The 15,002-nt window shown below is 46.3% G+C and overlaps 1 protein-coding gene across 2 annotated transcripts in view; it reads right to left on the bottom strand.

The window, feature by feature from the left end:
• RAB11FIP1 (RAB11 family interacting protein 1) overlaps nucleotides 1-14,145 on the bottom strand; it is a 31,798-nt gene extending 17,653 nt beyond the window's left edge. For both annotated transcript variants that reach the window (XM_032329286.1, XM_032329287.1), the window contains exon 1: nucleotides 13,678-14,145. In XM_032329286.1, the coding sequence (XP_032185177.1) occupies nucleotides 13,678-14,054 (377 nt within the window). In that variant the 5' untranslated portion in view covers nucleotides 14,055-14,145. The remainder of the gene's footprint in view (nucleotides 1-13,677) is intronic.
• Nucleotides 14,146-15,002: the final 857 nt, after the last annotated feature.

The following is a 15,002-nucleotide window of genomic DNA, read 5'->3' as shown; positions in this document are numbered from 1 at the left end:
CTGCCGTCAGCTCAGGTCATGATCCCAGGCTCCTGGGATCGAGTCCTACATCAGACTCCCTGTCCAGTGGGGAGTCTGTTTCTCCCTCTGCCTGCTGCTCCCCCTGTCTGTGCTCTCTCTCTCTCTCTGACAAATGAATAAATAAAATCTTTAAAAACAAATGTCATTGTATGATTCTACTTATATGAGCTATCTACAGTAGTCTGATTCAGAGTGGGAATGGTAGTTGACAGAGGCTGGGGGTAGCAGTGAATGGAGAATTAGTATTTAATGGGTATAGTTTCAGTTGGGGAGATGAAAAAGTTCTGGCCAGGGATGGTGGTGAGGGGCGGCATAACAATGTGAATGTACTTAATACCATAGAACTATACGCTAAAAAAATGATGAAAATGGTAAATTTTGTGATGTATATTTTACCACCCTAAAAAAATTAGAAACTGAAAGGAAGCATTCTTTCCTACCTTACTAATCCAAAAAAAGAATATTTCAAACATTATCAAGTATTTCAACTGGTCGTTTGCAAACTGCTTGAAGATATGGCCAATATTCTATTAGTCCAACTCTCCTGAAAGACAATGTCAGAAAAAGGAAATCTCCCTTGGGCATTTTCCTTCTGGGGAACTGCAAGAACATGAGGCTGATGAGTAGCACAACCCCTACAGAGCAGAAAAGTCTGAGTGCGTGGCCCACTGAGAGCCATCCCTAGGGTTACCGTCAGACCAAGAAACCACATTTGGATGTTCTGTGTCATGACCTACTTAAGAGCTGAGGGCCGAGGACGTTAAGGAAATGATAGGTTTCCTCAAACGAGCAGTTTCCTCTTTCACCCTCAGCCAGTCTGCTCGTAGGGCAGATCACTGCCCCACTAGCTCAGCTGATTACACACTGAAAGGTAAGGGGCAGAGCGAAGCAGACACCTAACACTTAAACAGCACCTACAGCATACCCAGCACTGTGCACGCTTAGGGACGCCCTCATCCAAGTCTCATAAGACAATGAGGCTCAAAGTGATTTGTCCAAGGTCTTACAGCTGGTAAAGGGCACGGGCAGATTCTGCATCAGTTCTGCCTTCCTCCAAAGCCCCTACTCTTACACCAAAATTCCTGCTTTGCACTCTCTCTTGACTCACCTCCCCTTTGCAACATATGAGAGGAGGGTTCAAACTTAAATTCTTTTTGAGGCAAGTTTAAGCTTCTCATTTAAGAGTCCTAGCAGAAGAAAAAAAGAAGTGTTCTCGGAAGAAAGGGGGAAACCCGTCATGGCTGGCCACCCATCATAAATCGTAAGATTACATAGAAAGTCCAGTGTGCAAAGTCATCAAGAAGAACTTAGACTGGATTTTTAAAAAACACAGCCAACATCGGAGAAGATGAGGTGAGCTATGATTCTGGACCTTTAGGGGGAAATCTTTTATGGTTTTTAAAACCACAGGCCACAGCTGGAGGTGGGGGGCAGATGCAATGTCTTTCTACACAGCGTCACCCCCGCCAGTCTGGTGTTTTTCCAATCTATTTTCTAAGACTTAACCTGGAAGCTATTGCATGTTTGTCATTTAGACACCAGAGAATCATTTGTATTTTCCTCTTCGGACAGTCACGTGGCTCTGTGGTCGCCCTGGTGATGAAGGGTGGCTAGCTTTTGTAAATTCGCGTTGCAGACACCTGGAAAGGGGAAGTTGCTGAAAGCTGACTGTAGAGCTCAGATGACCACACTAGCCGCAGGCAGTTTCACCTCTTCACCCTGGGGAAACAGTGGGTCAGGCCGCCTCTCCAAGCTCTTCCCTGCAACTCAGTCCCTTAGCCTCCCAGGGGATGCAGAGATGACCTTCAGAGCAGGCTGCTGACAGCTCCTGGGACCAGCCTGCCTCTCCAAAAGTATCAGCGCCAGTCTGTTTGTTTTGAGTGACGCCACAACCAATTCTAGAATCCTCCTTGGGGGACCTATTCTTACCTGATGCATAGGTTCGGTCCTGGGCACTAAAGTGGGATTTGTTTGGGGGAACCTCTAAAACCACTAAGAGGTGAGAACAGATGCTTCATCAACTGTTCCTAAAATTTATTTTTACAGGCAAACCTAAAACCAAATACCAGGTAGCCAAGAAGGGGCACAGGCCTATTAAAGGATGTGAAAAGCAGACTGAAGCACAGGTAAGCGTCCCATGCAAATGTTCAGCACAGGTTCAGAATTTTTTAAAAATCTGTGCCGGATTTATTAAAGCCGGAAAAGAAGACAGGAATTGTTTCTTCTAATAGTATTACCCTCGTCATTAAAAATTCAAACCGTTTAAGCAAGGGTTCTTTTGGCACATGCGTAATTCAATAATAAATGAAAGCCATGATTCACGAATGGCTCACCCTAAGGAATCCCAAACCAGACACCTTTGTGGGTTTTGACATTCAAGCGTCAATTTGATTCTAAGTGTTTCTATTCATTTGGTTTGTTGTTGTTGTTGTTTTTGGTTTTTGATTTTTAATTTGCTTTTTTTTTTTTTTAGCTCACTTAATTCTACCACCTCATGGAAGTAGCTCATAAATAATGAAGTCCCAGCATAGCCACACAGTCTGTGATGGCAGAGTGGGTGTGTTCCAGCATTACCATTCATGGAGGCCCAGAAAGCTGGAATTATCTCAGAAATCAGGGCAGGGTTCATTTTCCTAGTCCAAAGGGCAGAGTACAGGAAGAAAACCATCATCCCAAGGTAGTGAGTTTGTTTTTAAGCCCATATTCTGGAAAAAGTCCTGCAACCAATCAAGGAAATCAAGCGGTCCCTTCTATAATCAGATAATTATTTTAACTTATAATTAAAAACCCAGTTCTTCAAAAATCAAAAGGATCTCTGAATACACGGAAAGTGACAGAAGACTTATATATAAACTATATTTTATTTTATTTTATTTTTTTGTTTAGATTTTATTTATTTGACAGAGAGAGAGATCACAAGTAGACAGAGTTAGGCCGAGAGAGAGAGAGGGAAGCAGGCTCCCTGCTGTGCAGAGAGCAGGATACAGGGCTCATCCCAGGACAGTGAGATCATGACCTGAGCCAAAGGCAGCAACTTAATCCACTGAGCCACCCAGGCACCCCAATATAAACTATATTTTAAAGTAATAATAGGCATAAAGTAAAAATTCAAATCACGCAAAACAGTACAGAATGAAAACTTTAATCTTCCTACCTCTCTACACCCCTCACTCAAGTGATGGTCCTGGGCATATATAGGCAAAAATGCCTATTATCCAAATAGGCTGCCCTGCTGTTTTAGAGTTTTGGGGGTTTAGGGTTGTTTTGGGGGGTTTGAGTTTTTTGGGGGGGCATCAAACACAAGACAACGCAATAGCTCAAAATATAGAAAAATTCAATTATGTCTTCTATTGCCTGGATCTGCACTGTCCAATCTCCTGGGCTTTTAGGCTTTAAAACAGTCATTTTGAGAAGAGCTAAAATGATCCAACCATAGCCAATCGACTTGGCCAGTCTGCTTCAGAGGGCACCGTTTCTCACTGTACAGCTCAAATACAAGGAAAGCTGATCACAGGGGGCCTTCCATCGGAATGCGGCAGGGTGAGGGCAGCACAGCTCTTGCTCTTGGGAAATGGAAAGTCTCACAGCAGTACAGACTTTCGGGATTATACTCGTAAGGGACTGGCTGGTATGTGTCAAAAATAATCTTTTCTGCAGCTGAAGCAAACATGTTTTTCCTTTAAAACATTCCAGAGGGCAGACACGAACAGGGAAACGATGGCTTCGCAGATACAGTTCTAACATTTTTACACAGCAGGTGCTGGAAATACAAAAGGGCCAGATTCTGCCCTAAAAAGCATACCATACCCTCCAGTGGGAGCAAGTGGGAGCAGAGCAAGAGCCCAGGCTCACCAAACATCACCATGTGTTACACTGGGACCATTGCTGCCTTTTCTGACTTTGAAACCTGAGAAAATAATTAGACATGGGAAGATATGCCTGCTAAAGGGTACAATTTCATCCCAAATAAGGACTCGCACACAATCAGGGTCCTCAGCAAAATTAAATCCTGTGTGAACCACCTACTTAGGGGCTCCAGTAAAATGAATACTGTATTATTGTATTAGACACAGGGGGTTCCGGGAAAGGGAGGGGAAGAAAGACCACTAGCTCTACACGTGACTTCAGCATTTTCATGTGTGTAAATTTCAAGGGCTCCTTGTCTGTGGGTCCAGTCGGGACCCGAAGGTCAGAGGTGGGTTACCCATTTCCCTCCCTCTGCAAAATCTCTCCCTGACTTGTAGCGTGAGTCACCTGCGTGGTAACCAAGCACTGTGACACAGGGGATTATGGCCTCGGGTGAGGGAAGAAGCAGGAAGAACAGAACAGCACCTGCTGTGGTGTTTGACACAAAGGACACTCTCAACCGTTCTCAGGTGAAGAATTTTTTTAAAGCAATTCATTAGTTGGCTCCACCAGGGAATCAAAATAAGGCTGAAAATCACGTGGGGTTAGCAGCTGAGAACATCTAAAAGGTGTTCTGGAAAGGGGTGAGTCCAGATGGGTGAAATATCTGGAAACTTCACTTGGTAAGCCTAGAAGCAGTGCAGAGCAAACAGGGACGGAAACATTTATGACCTATAAAACATGTGTGGTGTGTACCCTACAGAGGCTAAGTAGTTTTTTTTTTTTTTTTTTTTTTTAAAGATTTTATTTATTTATTTGACAGACAGAGATCACAAGTAGGCAGAGAAGCAGGCAGAGAGAGAGGAGGAAGCAGGCTCCCTGCTGAGCAGAGAGCCCGATGCGGGGCCCGATCCCAGGACCCTGAGATCATGACCTGAGCGGAAGGCAGAGGCCCAACCCACTGAGCCACCCAGGCACCCCAGAGGCTAAGTAGTTTTAACAAGTTTTGTGATTGCCCCTCAGTAGCTGGTCATCATTGCCTAACTCAGAATACCTAATGACCGATGGGCCAACCTTGCCTCCCCAGGTGGCCCTCTCTGCCCATTGTCAACATCTTGGAAGAATTTGTGGTCAGTCATGAGAGAGGCAAAGGGCTAATTTTTTTTTAGCCCAATCCCTGAAACAGTCATTTGGGCAGCACTGAAAGGCTATCTGTAACCACCAAACTGAATCCTAAAAGCTGGTAAGTGCCAGGCTCCAGGACAGAGAGCAGAAAAAAGTGGGTTGAAAATGCTTTGGGTCCTTTCCATATTATTTGCTCTATGGAAATTCTCTTAGAAAGTGAGCACAACAGGTTACAGAAAATTTTTTGTGAGGGCGCCTAGGCTAAGCATTTGACCCTTGATCTCTGCTCAGGTTTTGATCTCAGGGCTGTGAGATCTCGCCTCATGTTGGGCATGCTGGGCAGGGAGCCAACTTCAAAAAAAAAATTTTTTTTTTTGTTAATTTTTTAAATGAACTCACTTTCATACTAATCTGATCTTTATAACCTTTTTATGTATCATCTTGAAGCCTTTTTTCCTATACATTTTAACAATCACTAGCTGAGACCCTTTAGGCAAGTTACTTAACCTCTCTGTGGCTCAGGCACCTCCTCTGAAGCAGGGCTAAAAGCCCCTACCTCATCCGGATATTATGAAGATAAAACCACCTAATGTATGTCAAGCGCTGAGAACAGTGCCCGGCACTTAGTAAACATTCGCTAAGTGTTAGCTATAACCCTTACTCAGCTGTAACCAGAGCAGACGTGCAATTTTATTCATAGTGTGTTGTACATTATTGCCCTCCAGACTTCATACCTGCCACTTCTAAGGGCTGCAAGACCTTCTTTGAAGGGCACGAATACCATGGTTTACCCATTCAGAGAGTTCTCAGAAGGCAAATTAAGATACTAACATTTCTGACTGGCTGTACTCCTAGTTATCCGACCTTATCCATCAAATCCAAACAACAATGGTATGCATGTGTAGGGAGGAAGAAAACACTCAGTTACAAAATCAGTCTGTATGACCTCATTTCTAAAATTAAGAAGTATTTAAGAGTCTAAAAAACACCGTGATCGGTATATAGTTTCTGTAACTTACAGAGAGATTTACCGACCCTCAGATACAACTCTTCAGCACGGACAAGAAATAGAGGGCTTCCAAACCCTTGTGGAGAGATGACAGGGCGGCATGACTGACTGAAGTATCAGGATGAAGACCTGTGTTTTGTTTTATTTTATTTTATAAGCATTATTTTTTAAGAATTTAAAAAATTTTTAAATTTATTTTTGCACATGGGAGAGTGCACACCCCTTGTGCGCGTGCCCCCTCGTGCTCTCTCTCAAATAAATAGAATCTTAAAAAGAAAAAGAAAAAAATCAAATAAACAGAATCTCTAAAGAAATTTAATAATTTAAATTTTAATTAATAAAATAATTTTTAAATTAGAAAAAATCAACATCTTTTTAAACATGGACGAGTACCCCTCCTATAATCATTTACTTGTCAATTTGTTTTTCTACTTAATCATATCTCAAAAAGCCACAAGTATTAATATTCTACCATCAGATCCCATATCTCACCTCTTGCTCAATGGGTCTGTCAAAGACAATCTCCTGGCAACCACGGAGTCCTTTATCACCCGCACAAAGCGACTTTAAGAATGGGACAAAAATGAAGTGGCACGGTTCCCCATCTCTTGACCAGGACAAGAGAAAACAGACACATCCTAGCATAAGGGACCTATCAGTCGGCTTCCCCAGCACAGACAGATTCGCACTCCTTCAGTGAGATTTCCTGACAAGGAAGCAGAGTATCAATGATTTATCTTGCAATCAAGCTAAGACCCAAGAAGGAAAGGTGAAAAAAACCCACATTTTTAAATCCTGTTTTAACAACCAATGCTTAGTAGAAGTGCCACTGACGTACCAGGAAAACCCCACAAGACCAGTGTTAGAGGGGGCAACACCCCTAAAGAAGTATCCAGGGGCCTGGCTTGCACTGCGGCCCTTCGCACAGGACACCCATTCTTCATGATCACAAGAGGTCCTTTCAGACCAGGCCTTCTGGAAGCCTTAATTGTTCTACCTAGCTTAGCCACCTCCTTTCTCATAAAAGAGTATTTAAAAAGTGAAGTGCATAGCAGCCACACCTCTAGAAAAATTTTTCTGGGATTCCTTATAAATGCCTCCCCTCTACTCCATATAAAGGCCAGCCTTCAGGAAAGGACACTTAATTACCACTGCCTTTTTTTCTCTCCACAACCACATTCCTAAATGTGTCCCTTGGGGACACCCTGGAGACTAAAATCCTTGATTTTTCTCTAACAGATTATCTACAGACTTCTTACTGCAGGAAAGGAATTTCTCATCTCATTAGTAGTTAAAAGCAGCTCCTTTGCCAAAGGCCTGGTTAGCAGAAGGTAACCTGCTCCTTCAGTGTTAAGAAAAGAACTGGCAAACACGCCACAGCCAAAACTAAGAACCCTTAAGAAGCAGAATTCTGCCTTCAACCCTCGGTTGCCCCTCATCTTTAATCCACTGGGCTGAACCTTTAATCCACTGGGCTGAAGGATTAAACCCTTCTCCACATCTTTCCAGCAAACCGCCGCGGGCCCTGTGCGAAAAATCATCACTCATTACCCCGCTCACTCACACAGATGTTTTGAGCTCCTGCCCTGGGTCACACGGCAGAGCGCAGGACCAAAGTGGTTCCCGCCCAGCCAAGGGAAAAGCAGGCAAAGCCAGGCTTGGGTCTCCTGAGCCTGCCTGCTTTTGTGGATCGGGCCACAAGATCCTGACACCTTCAGGGGAGCAGTTCTTGCTGCCAAGTCTTTTCCAAAACATATGATCTTGGCAGGGGACTGATTTTCCTCAAAGACCAATACAAGGGTCTGGGTGTTGATGTTGTTGGAATTCAAAGGCCCTGAGGCTTAGAGATCTGCACCCCCCCCCCATCAAAGGCCACCCAAGGGGGCTGCTCAGGGAGGAAGATAAGGACTGAAATGACCTCTTATCACTTTCTCCAGCAGGCAAGGGCTACTTAATCCCTCTGGAGCTAAACCAGAGCTAGAGTCTCCAAGATTACAGAGCACGGACCACAGTTCTCTGGGATGTATGGCAACTAAAACTGTAGTATTTTAATAGATATCTGAGATGACTGTTAAGTGGGAAAAGAGTAAGGTCAACAAATCCGTGTTGGGGTAGGTAACATTCTAATAAGCACATGTATTGCTTTTAAAGTAATTAGAACATTTCTAAGTTAATCACTACAATTAAATGACATATCAGATACTATTTCTAAAAACTTCCCTCTGATGGTAGTTACAGAAATAGAGTCTTTGTAATCAAAGGGAAATTTAAGCAAAGTGAAAAAGGCACAAGACTCCTTTGTACACTTACCTTCCCTAATGTGCAAAACATGTAAATGGGTGACTTACTTGCCTCCAGAGTTTTATTTTTCACTTATGGGTTTGTTTTCCCTACTGTTATATATGAGTTTCTCCTTTGCTTAGTCCTGTATTCCTTGAAGCAGTGACTTCGTCAGCTATGTTAGAGCACACCAGGGAGATTTCATTAGCTATGTACACTATTACAAAACAAAGACTTGGCCTGTATTAAAACTGTAAATACTTGGAGACACACACACACCCTGGTTTCAGTGGTGCTTCCTACAGAAGACTGTGGAGTCACAGGTGTCAGGGCCCAAAGCAGTCTTTGTAATGGTGACCTCACTCCAGTATCACGGAGGCTGCTGGGGAAAGAAATCACCACCACTTCCTGGTTCATTTTCAACAGCAAACTCTCCCTACTTTATTAGTTCATTTTTATCACTTCCTCTCTCTCACCCCCACCCACACGCAACCCATCACAAATCAGGCCAACTGAACCTCCAAAATATTTCTGAAATCTAGCACCTGTCTACTTCCATGGCTGTCAAGTGCAGTTCACCACCATTGGTGGCCTAGATTAGTGCGACTGTCTCCCATTTGGCTGTCTGATTCCAGCTGAGGACCGCTTCAGATCCACTGTCCACCCAGTGGTCAGTGACTTTTTTAAAAATGCGGATCACAACACCCCTCTGCTTTTAATACTCAGGGACTTCCCACTGCTCTTAAATAAAGCCCTGCCCTCCTCTTCAGCCTCAATCTACACAATCTCTCCAACTTCTCAAGAGTTCCTGCCTCAGGGCCTTTGCATAGGCATCTCCCTCTCCCCCAGGTCCCCTTCTTCTCCTTTTCACCAGAAAAATCTCTTTGTTCTTAAGGTTATAAACAGCCTCAGAGAAGCTATTTGCCATCTCCTTCTTTAAGTCATGTCTTTCCCCTCCATTCTCTCATGACACCCTGCCCTCTTCCTCCACAGTGCTATCATAATACGTTATTCTTTATTTATGTGTTCATTTGCTTAATGTCTATCTTCCCCACAGGGCTCTGAGCTTCCTCAAAGTAAAGATCATGTCTGTTTGGGTCACTGTTTATATCCCAGTGCCTGGCACTTAGAGGTATTAAAAAATATTTACCAAAAACATAAGAATGAGATCTTGCCATTTGCAACAACATGGATGAACTTAAGAGGGTACAGCGCTAAGTGTAGTAAAACCGAGAAAGACAAATGCTGTATGATTTCACCTAGATGTGGAATCTAAAAACCAAAACAAATAGCAGAAACAGACTCATCAATACAGAGAACAAAGTGGGTGGTTGCCCGGGGAGGAGGAAGTGGGGGGTGAGCACAGTGGGTAAAAGGCAGTGGGAGGTACAGGCTTCCAGTTATGGAATGAACAAGTCATGGGGATGAAAGGCACAGCACAAGGAACAGGCGGTGGTAATGTAATAAATAGCATTGTATGTGACAGATGGCAGCTAGACTTGTGAGCGCCACATAAAATCACTATGTTGTACACCTGAAACTAATATAATATTGTGTGGCAAATAATATTGTGTGGCAACTCTACTTCAATTAAAACAATGTACTAAAAACATAGATTTTAAAGACCAAAAAAAAAAAAAAAAGAGGCAGTTCAAACTTTCCCGAAGCTAACTGAATGTCTTAGAGATGAAATCATAATCAAATAATACCATGCGGGAACTTCTTGCCCATCACCAGAACAATGACTCTCGAGTCCCCTCCCTCCTCTTAGTCACTTCACTTCACGGCTACAAGCAGGTTAGGGTTACTTCTCCCAGAGCCTGACAGAGTCTCAGTTCCCGGGCATCTCCAGCTTGGAACTCTCAGCTTCCTGGGGCCCCTGAGCTGAGGAATGGTTTCCAGTAGGGCCCAATGTTATCTTTAAGGGGAATCCCAAGAAAGGGAAAACTTAATCAGTAACACTGCTCCAATTTGCCAACTTGTTACAAAAAATCCTAAATGCACTGAGGAGCCTTGACAATACAGGCACAAACACTGACTGCTTATTATCTATCTCTCTGCTCATCTAAATCATTTCTCTGCATCCGACCCATCCAGAAAAACAACTATTGAGCCCTTATTTCTTTTTAATAACCCGGATTTCCTTTGGCAACTTACTACACTTATACTTACTATATTTACAGTTCTTCAAAATCTCTAACCTTTATTAATATCCAAATCCTTTCATATGCAACCAAATTCCCTCTTGCATCTTCAAGAGGTGTAAGAAAATGACTCTCCACCACTCACTCTGTCTTCCTGGCTGAAAGACTAGGGCAGTATTAAGTTTCATGATACTAGTTACACAGTGGCCAGCCTGAATGGCTGTTTTTTAATCTGCCCCAAACAGATTATTTCCCCACATCTTGTTGCTCTTAGTGCCCCAAAGTTTTTTTTCCCCCTTAGATCAGTCTAGGATCCCAAACTACCTGAGACTAGAGAGGTGAGCAGAGAATCCCCCATGTTGGTTACCTGTTTCTGCCTCGCAGATTCATGTCTGTTTTATGAACATGAGACTTAACTGGTTCCCATTTAACCTAGGCCCAACTTTGACCCCGGGTCTTTAACAGGTAAGGATAAGTGCAAAACCAATGCATTTCAACTGCCTCTTAAAGACAGGCGCTATAAACTCCTCCCTACTTAAAGTATCCTACCTATGCCTACCTATACCATAGGTCATCCTCTGCGTGGCATTTTAAGATGTGTGTCATCACACTAAATTTGAGGTCCGCAAAATCTGAGCCCCGAAAAGCATATTCTTTTGCCTCCAAATGTATGACAGATGAGGGCTTATCAAGAGAACCAAGGCAAATTCTAGCACAGTTAGCTCTTGACGTCTTGAGTTTCTGGACCCATGACAAGAGTCATACTCTACAGCAACTCTTCTTTGCTCAAGATTAACACACATGCACGCATGCACGCACGCACACACACACACACACGCACGCATGCACACAAACCCAGAGACCAAAATTTGAGCTTCTGTTTTGTTGCTGGTTTTTTATATCTAAGGTGGAGTCAAACCTTTAATAACTAGTTCAAATGACTTTTCTAACCCAACCAGTTTCCTTCTGGTAAACTTCCGCTTCTTGTTATATATCTCACTCTCCAAATCTCAGCTATCTCGAGCGCCCAAGGAACGTACTGGGGCAGCTGAGAGGCTTGGTTTAACTAGGTTCCCCTCGGAAAGTCCCAGGAAGCGGCAGATGGAAAGTTTACAATTTCACCTACTGCTGAGGTGGCAAAGAAGACTTCGTTTGCAATTATTGGTGGTGGGGGGGAACCCAACACATCAACTAAGCATCAATTTCCTACAGGTTGATACTGTGACTAAGTGGTAATCAGCCCATACCGTAGAGATAGGAGTAACCATCTAGGTTCAGAGTTACATTGGAGAAGAGGACAGAAATGAAGTTGCAGACCTCTGAACCCTTCCTAAAAATAGGGAACTTAAGATGATTTTTGTTTCTCACAAAGCAGTAACAGAACCTTTTGAGTCTACACACCAGCCCCAGTAATCCAGGAGCCCAGAAACATCTTATAAATATCAATTAAGCCTGGCAACAAGCTCCATGTGTAAATAGGGAAATCTGGGTGTTTAGAGACGGAGCAACCCAAAGCCTAACAGTGAGTCAGGACCACAGTGGGCACCAGACCCAGGAATCTGGAATCCTTCTCTCTGGCGGTGACACACGGTCTTTCAAGGGAATAAAATGTTCACCCGAGAAACAGACGGCAGAGACAGATGATAATATCCGCGCATCTTGGGACAGAACAAGACAACGGATGGCCAAATGGCGCCCAGTTGAAGCTGGAAAGGAAGCCAACCCAAGGCCCCAAATGTCAGTCAAATGGAAAATCAGCATTGCTTCAGCGCCTCCTCAGCAAAGGCACTGCTCACCTTATGGCTTGTAAGTTAATGCCAAGAGATACCCTATCCATCCTCACCTCAAGGCTCTCTATTTTTATCTGATTTGAATTCAGAAATGCCTATTCATCTTGGGCCAGATAAGTGAATCAGGTATTGCATTTGCAAGCACGCAAGCTGAAATTGGAACCACGAGGCAGAAAAGGGAGTCTGGTAACATCAAACCCTCTGGCTTTTTCCGTCCCCTCCACCAGGGAAAGTTAAAATACCATTTATATATATCTAAAACACCCAATGTGAATTCATGTGCTTCACAAGCTGTAGAGTTGTGGTAATATGACTGATTTGCATATGTAAGGTCCAGCAAAGTAACCAATTATGCCAAGGAGGCCAGTTTTTGATACAGTACGTGAGCACAATCAAATGTTCCATAATCAAACGCTCCATGGCAAACACCTGCGAAAGAGAACAAATAAATGGGTGACACCTTGAAGTGAACTGGGTGGTGCCCAGCTTTCCCTGTGGGAGTGAGATACCCTAGCACACAACTCTAGACTGAAAAGCTACAGATGAGCAGCCATCCTTTCAGAATAGGACCAGAGGGAATCCGACAAAGGCAGAGAAGAAACAATGTCTACCTCCCACTGTAGCTGGGCCAAGGGCAGACACAGGCTCTGACCAGCACTGGGAAATCCTTACTACCTTGGGGCTCAGGGGAAACAGTGTTAAAAATTTTCAGTGTGAAAGTGAAGACCAAGCTGTTCTAGAGGCTCTGGGGCCCGGGGTGGGGTGGAGGAAAAAAGGGGAAGAGGGAGAGGCAGATTCTCTTCACTAACCACGTAGGCAGTAGTTGAGGTGGGGGTGAAGATTCTACATCTCTGGGTGGCCTCCACCCCGCATTGTAATGCCCCAGTTCTGTCCCTGGGAGAGCCTCTAAGGCCACAGAGTGTCAGTGGGGTTCACCCTCCACCTTGTCAACTCCCTGCTCCCGGACCCAGCCGTTCCCAGCTCAGTGTCTAGGACAGTGAAATACCCAGGAGGCTTTCCACATAAGCCAATGAGTGTTTCAAACATCCACACTACCCACACTAGGAAGAAGAATTCGTCAGCCCACATGTATTTCCAATTCATCGAAAATTCATAAAGTGCTTACTAAGTTCCGGGCGCTGAGCGACGTCCCTACAGATTCAAAAACACCCCAGGTACTCCCCCACCTCCACCCTCAGCGCCGGCTTCAAAGAGCCCACGCGCTGGGAGAGCTGGGGCGGGACAACCCAAGGAGAAGTTGAACCTCCGTGAGACTATGATTATCGTCCACGGGGAGCCCTGACCAAAGGCCTCTCTCCGTCCGTCCCCTTGGGACACAGCGGCGCGGTGACTGCCGCGCTCGCTCTAAAAGAATCTCGGCGCCCAGCCTCACGTTCCCCGCCCCGCACTGCCCCGCTCCCCGGCCCGCCGCCCCCTGTCCTCTCCCCCGGCCCGCACTCACTGGGTTTTCCTGCGTCCCTGGTCCCGGTGCAGCTCCCGCAGGTCCACCTCGGCCCGGCCCAGGAACTTGTCGAGGCCGAGGAGCGCGCGGTGCAACACGGTGAGCTGCAGGGTGGCGGCGGCCGCGGGCGCGGCCCCGGCGGACAGCAGCGGCGGCAGTTCGAAGGTGGCCTCCTCCCGCCACACTGGCGCGCCCAGGCTGCGCTCCGACACCGAGGTGGCGTACTTCTCCTTGCCCACCTGGATCACCGCGTACGCGTCGCTCGTGCCTCCGGGGCCCTTGGCCCGCAGGCCCCGCGCCTGCAGCACCGTCACCTGCACATGCGTTGGGGACCACACGGACCCCGGCCCCCGGCCCGCCGAGGCCGCCAGGGACATGGTGACGGCGCCGCGGTGGGCTACAAAACGAGACCGCTACCGCCGCGATCCGCGGCCTCTGCGGCCCGCCCCTCGGCCCCAGCCTCTTTAAGGCTTCCGGCCACGCCCCCGCCAGGGCCCGCCTCTCCCCACCCGCGCCGCCGCGCCGGCCCCGCCCACCCCACCTGCCCGCGCCGCGCGGGCCTCTGCGGCTCAGGCTGGCGAGCATCGGGGCGCCGGAGGCAGGCGCGGCCGGGGCGGGGCGGGGCTTGGAGAATTCCGGTACGAGGGGTGTTGGTTAAGGGTTGGGGTCCCCAACTGCCAAAGGTCGTACGGCCCAACCGGAACTGACCGGGGCACTGCCTGGGGAGTCAGACCTCATTCCCAGTCCCGCACCGCCAACCGGCCGGTGTGTGAGCTGGCACAGATTACTTAACATCTTTTGGTCTCGGTTCCTTCACCCATAAAATGAGATAACAATCTCCTCCTAGTGTTGCTGTAAAAACGATAATGTAGCCCGGCACACGGTGAGCTCTCAGTCAGGGGTAGCTGTGAGGGCGATAATGAACGCGATCCCAGATTCACTGCTCTTTGATTTTAGCCAGCCGGTAGTTTACTCTGGAGGTGGGCGCGTTCTGGGACGGCGCCGGGCGGGTGGGGAGGGAGGAGGACCGTTTGACGGCCTGAAGAGGAGAACGAAAGCGGGTGGGGGGCGGTCAGGAGGTGATGTGGGAGTGTGCTACTATTTTGCCCTGCCCTCGCCAAATAAGGTGAGGCTAAGAGGCTAAATTAGGGAAGGGGAATAAAGGAGGAACTGAAAATAGGATTGCCAAACCAGACTGCAGGAGAACCGAGTGCCACCCCGTCTCCATTTAGTTCCCCAGCTGTCCCGAGCTGGATCCTCTTCAGTCTCTCCCTGCTCCTTAATTCTGGGCTTCCAGTCGTTCACTTCCTTATTCCAGATGTCCA

This window comes from Mustela erminea, chromosome 21 (assembly GCF_009829155.1).
Source record: "Mustela erminea isolate mMusErm1 chromosome 21, mMusErm1.Pri, whole genome shotgun sequence".
Classification (NCBI taxonomy): Eukaryota; Metazoa; Chordata; class Mammalia; order Carnivora; family Mustelidae; genus Mustela; species Mustela erminea.
This window is presented reverse-complemented; position numbering and strand designations above follow the sequence as displayed.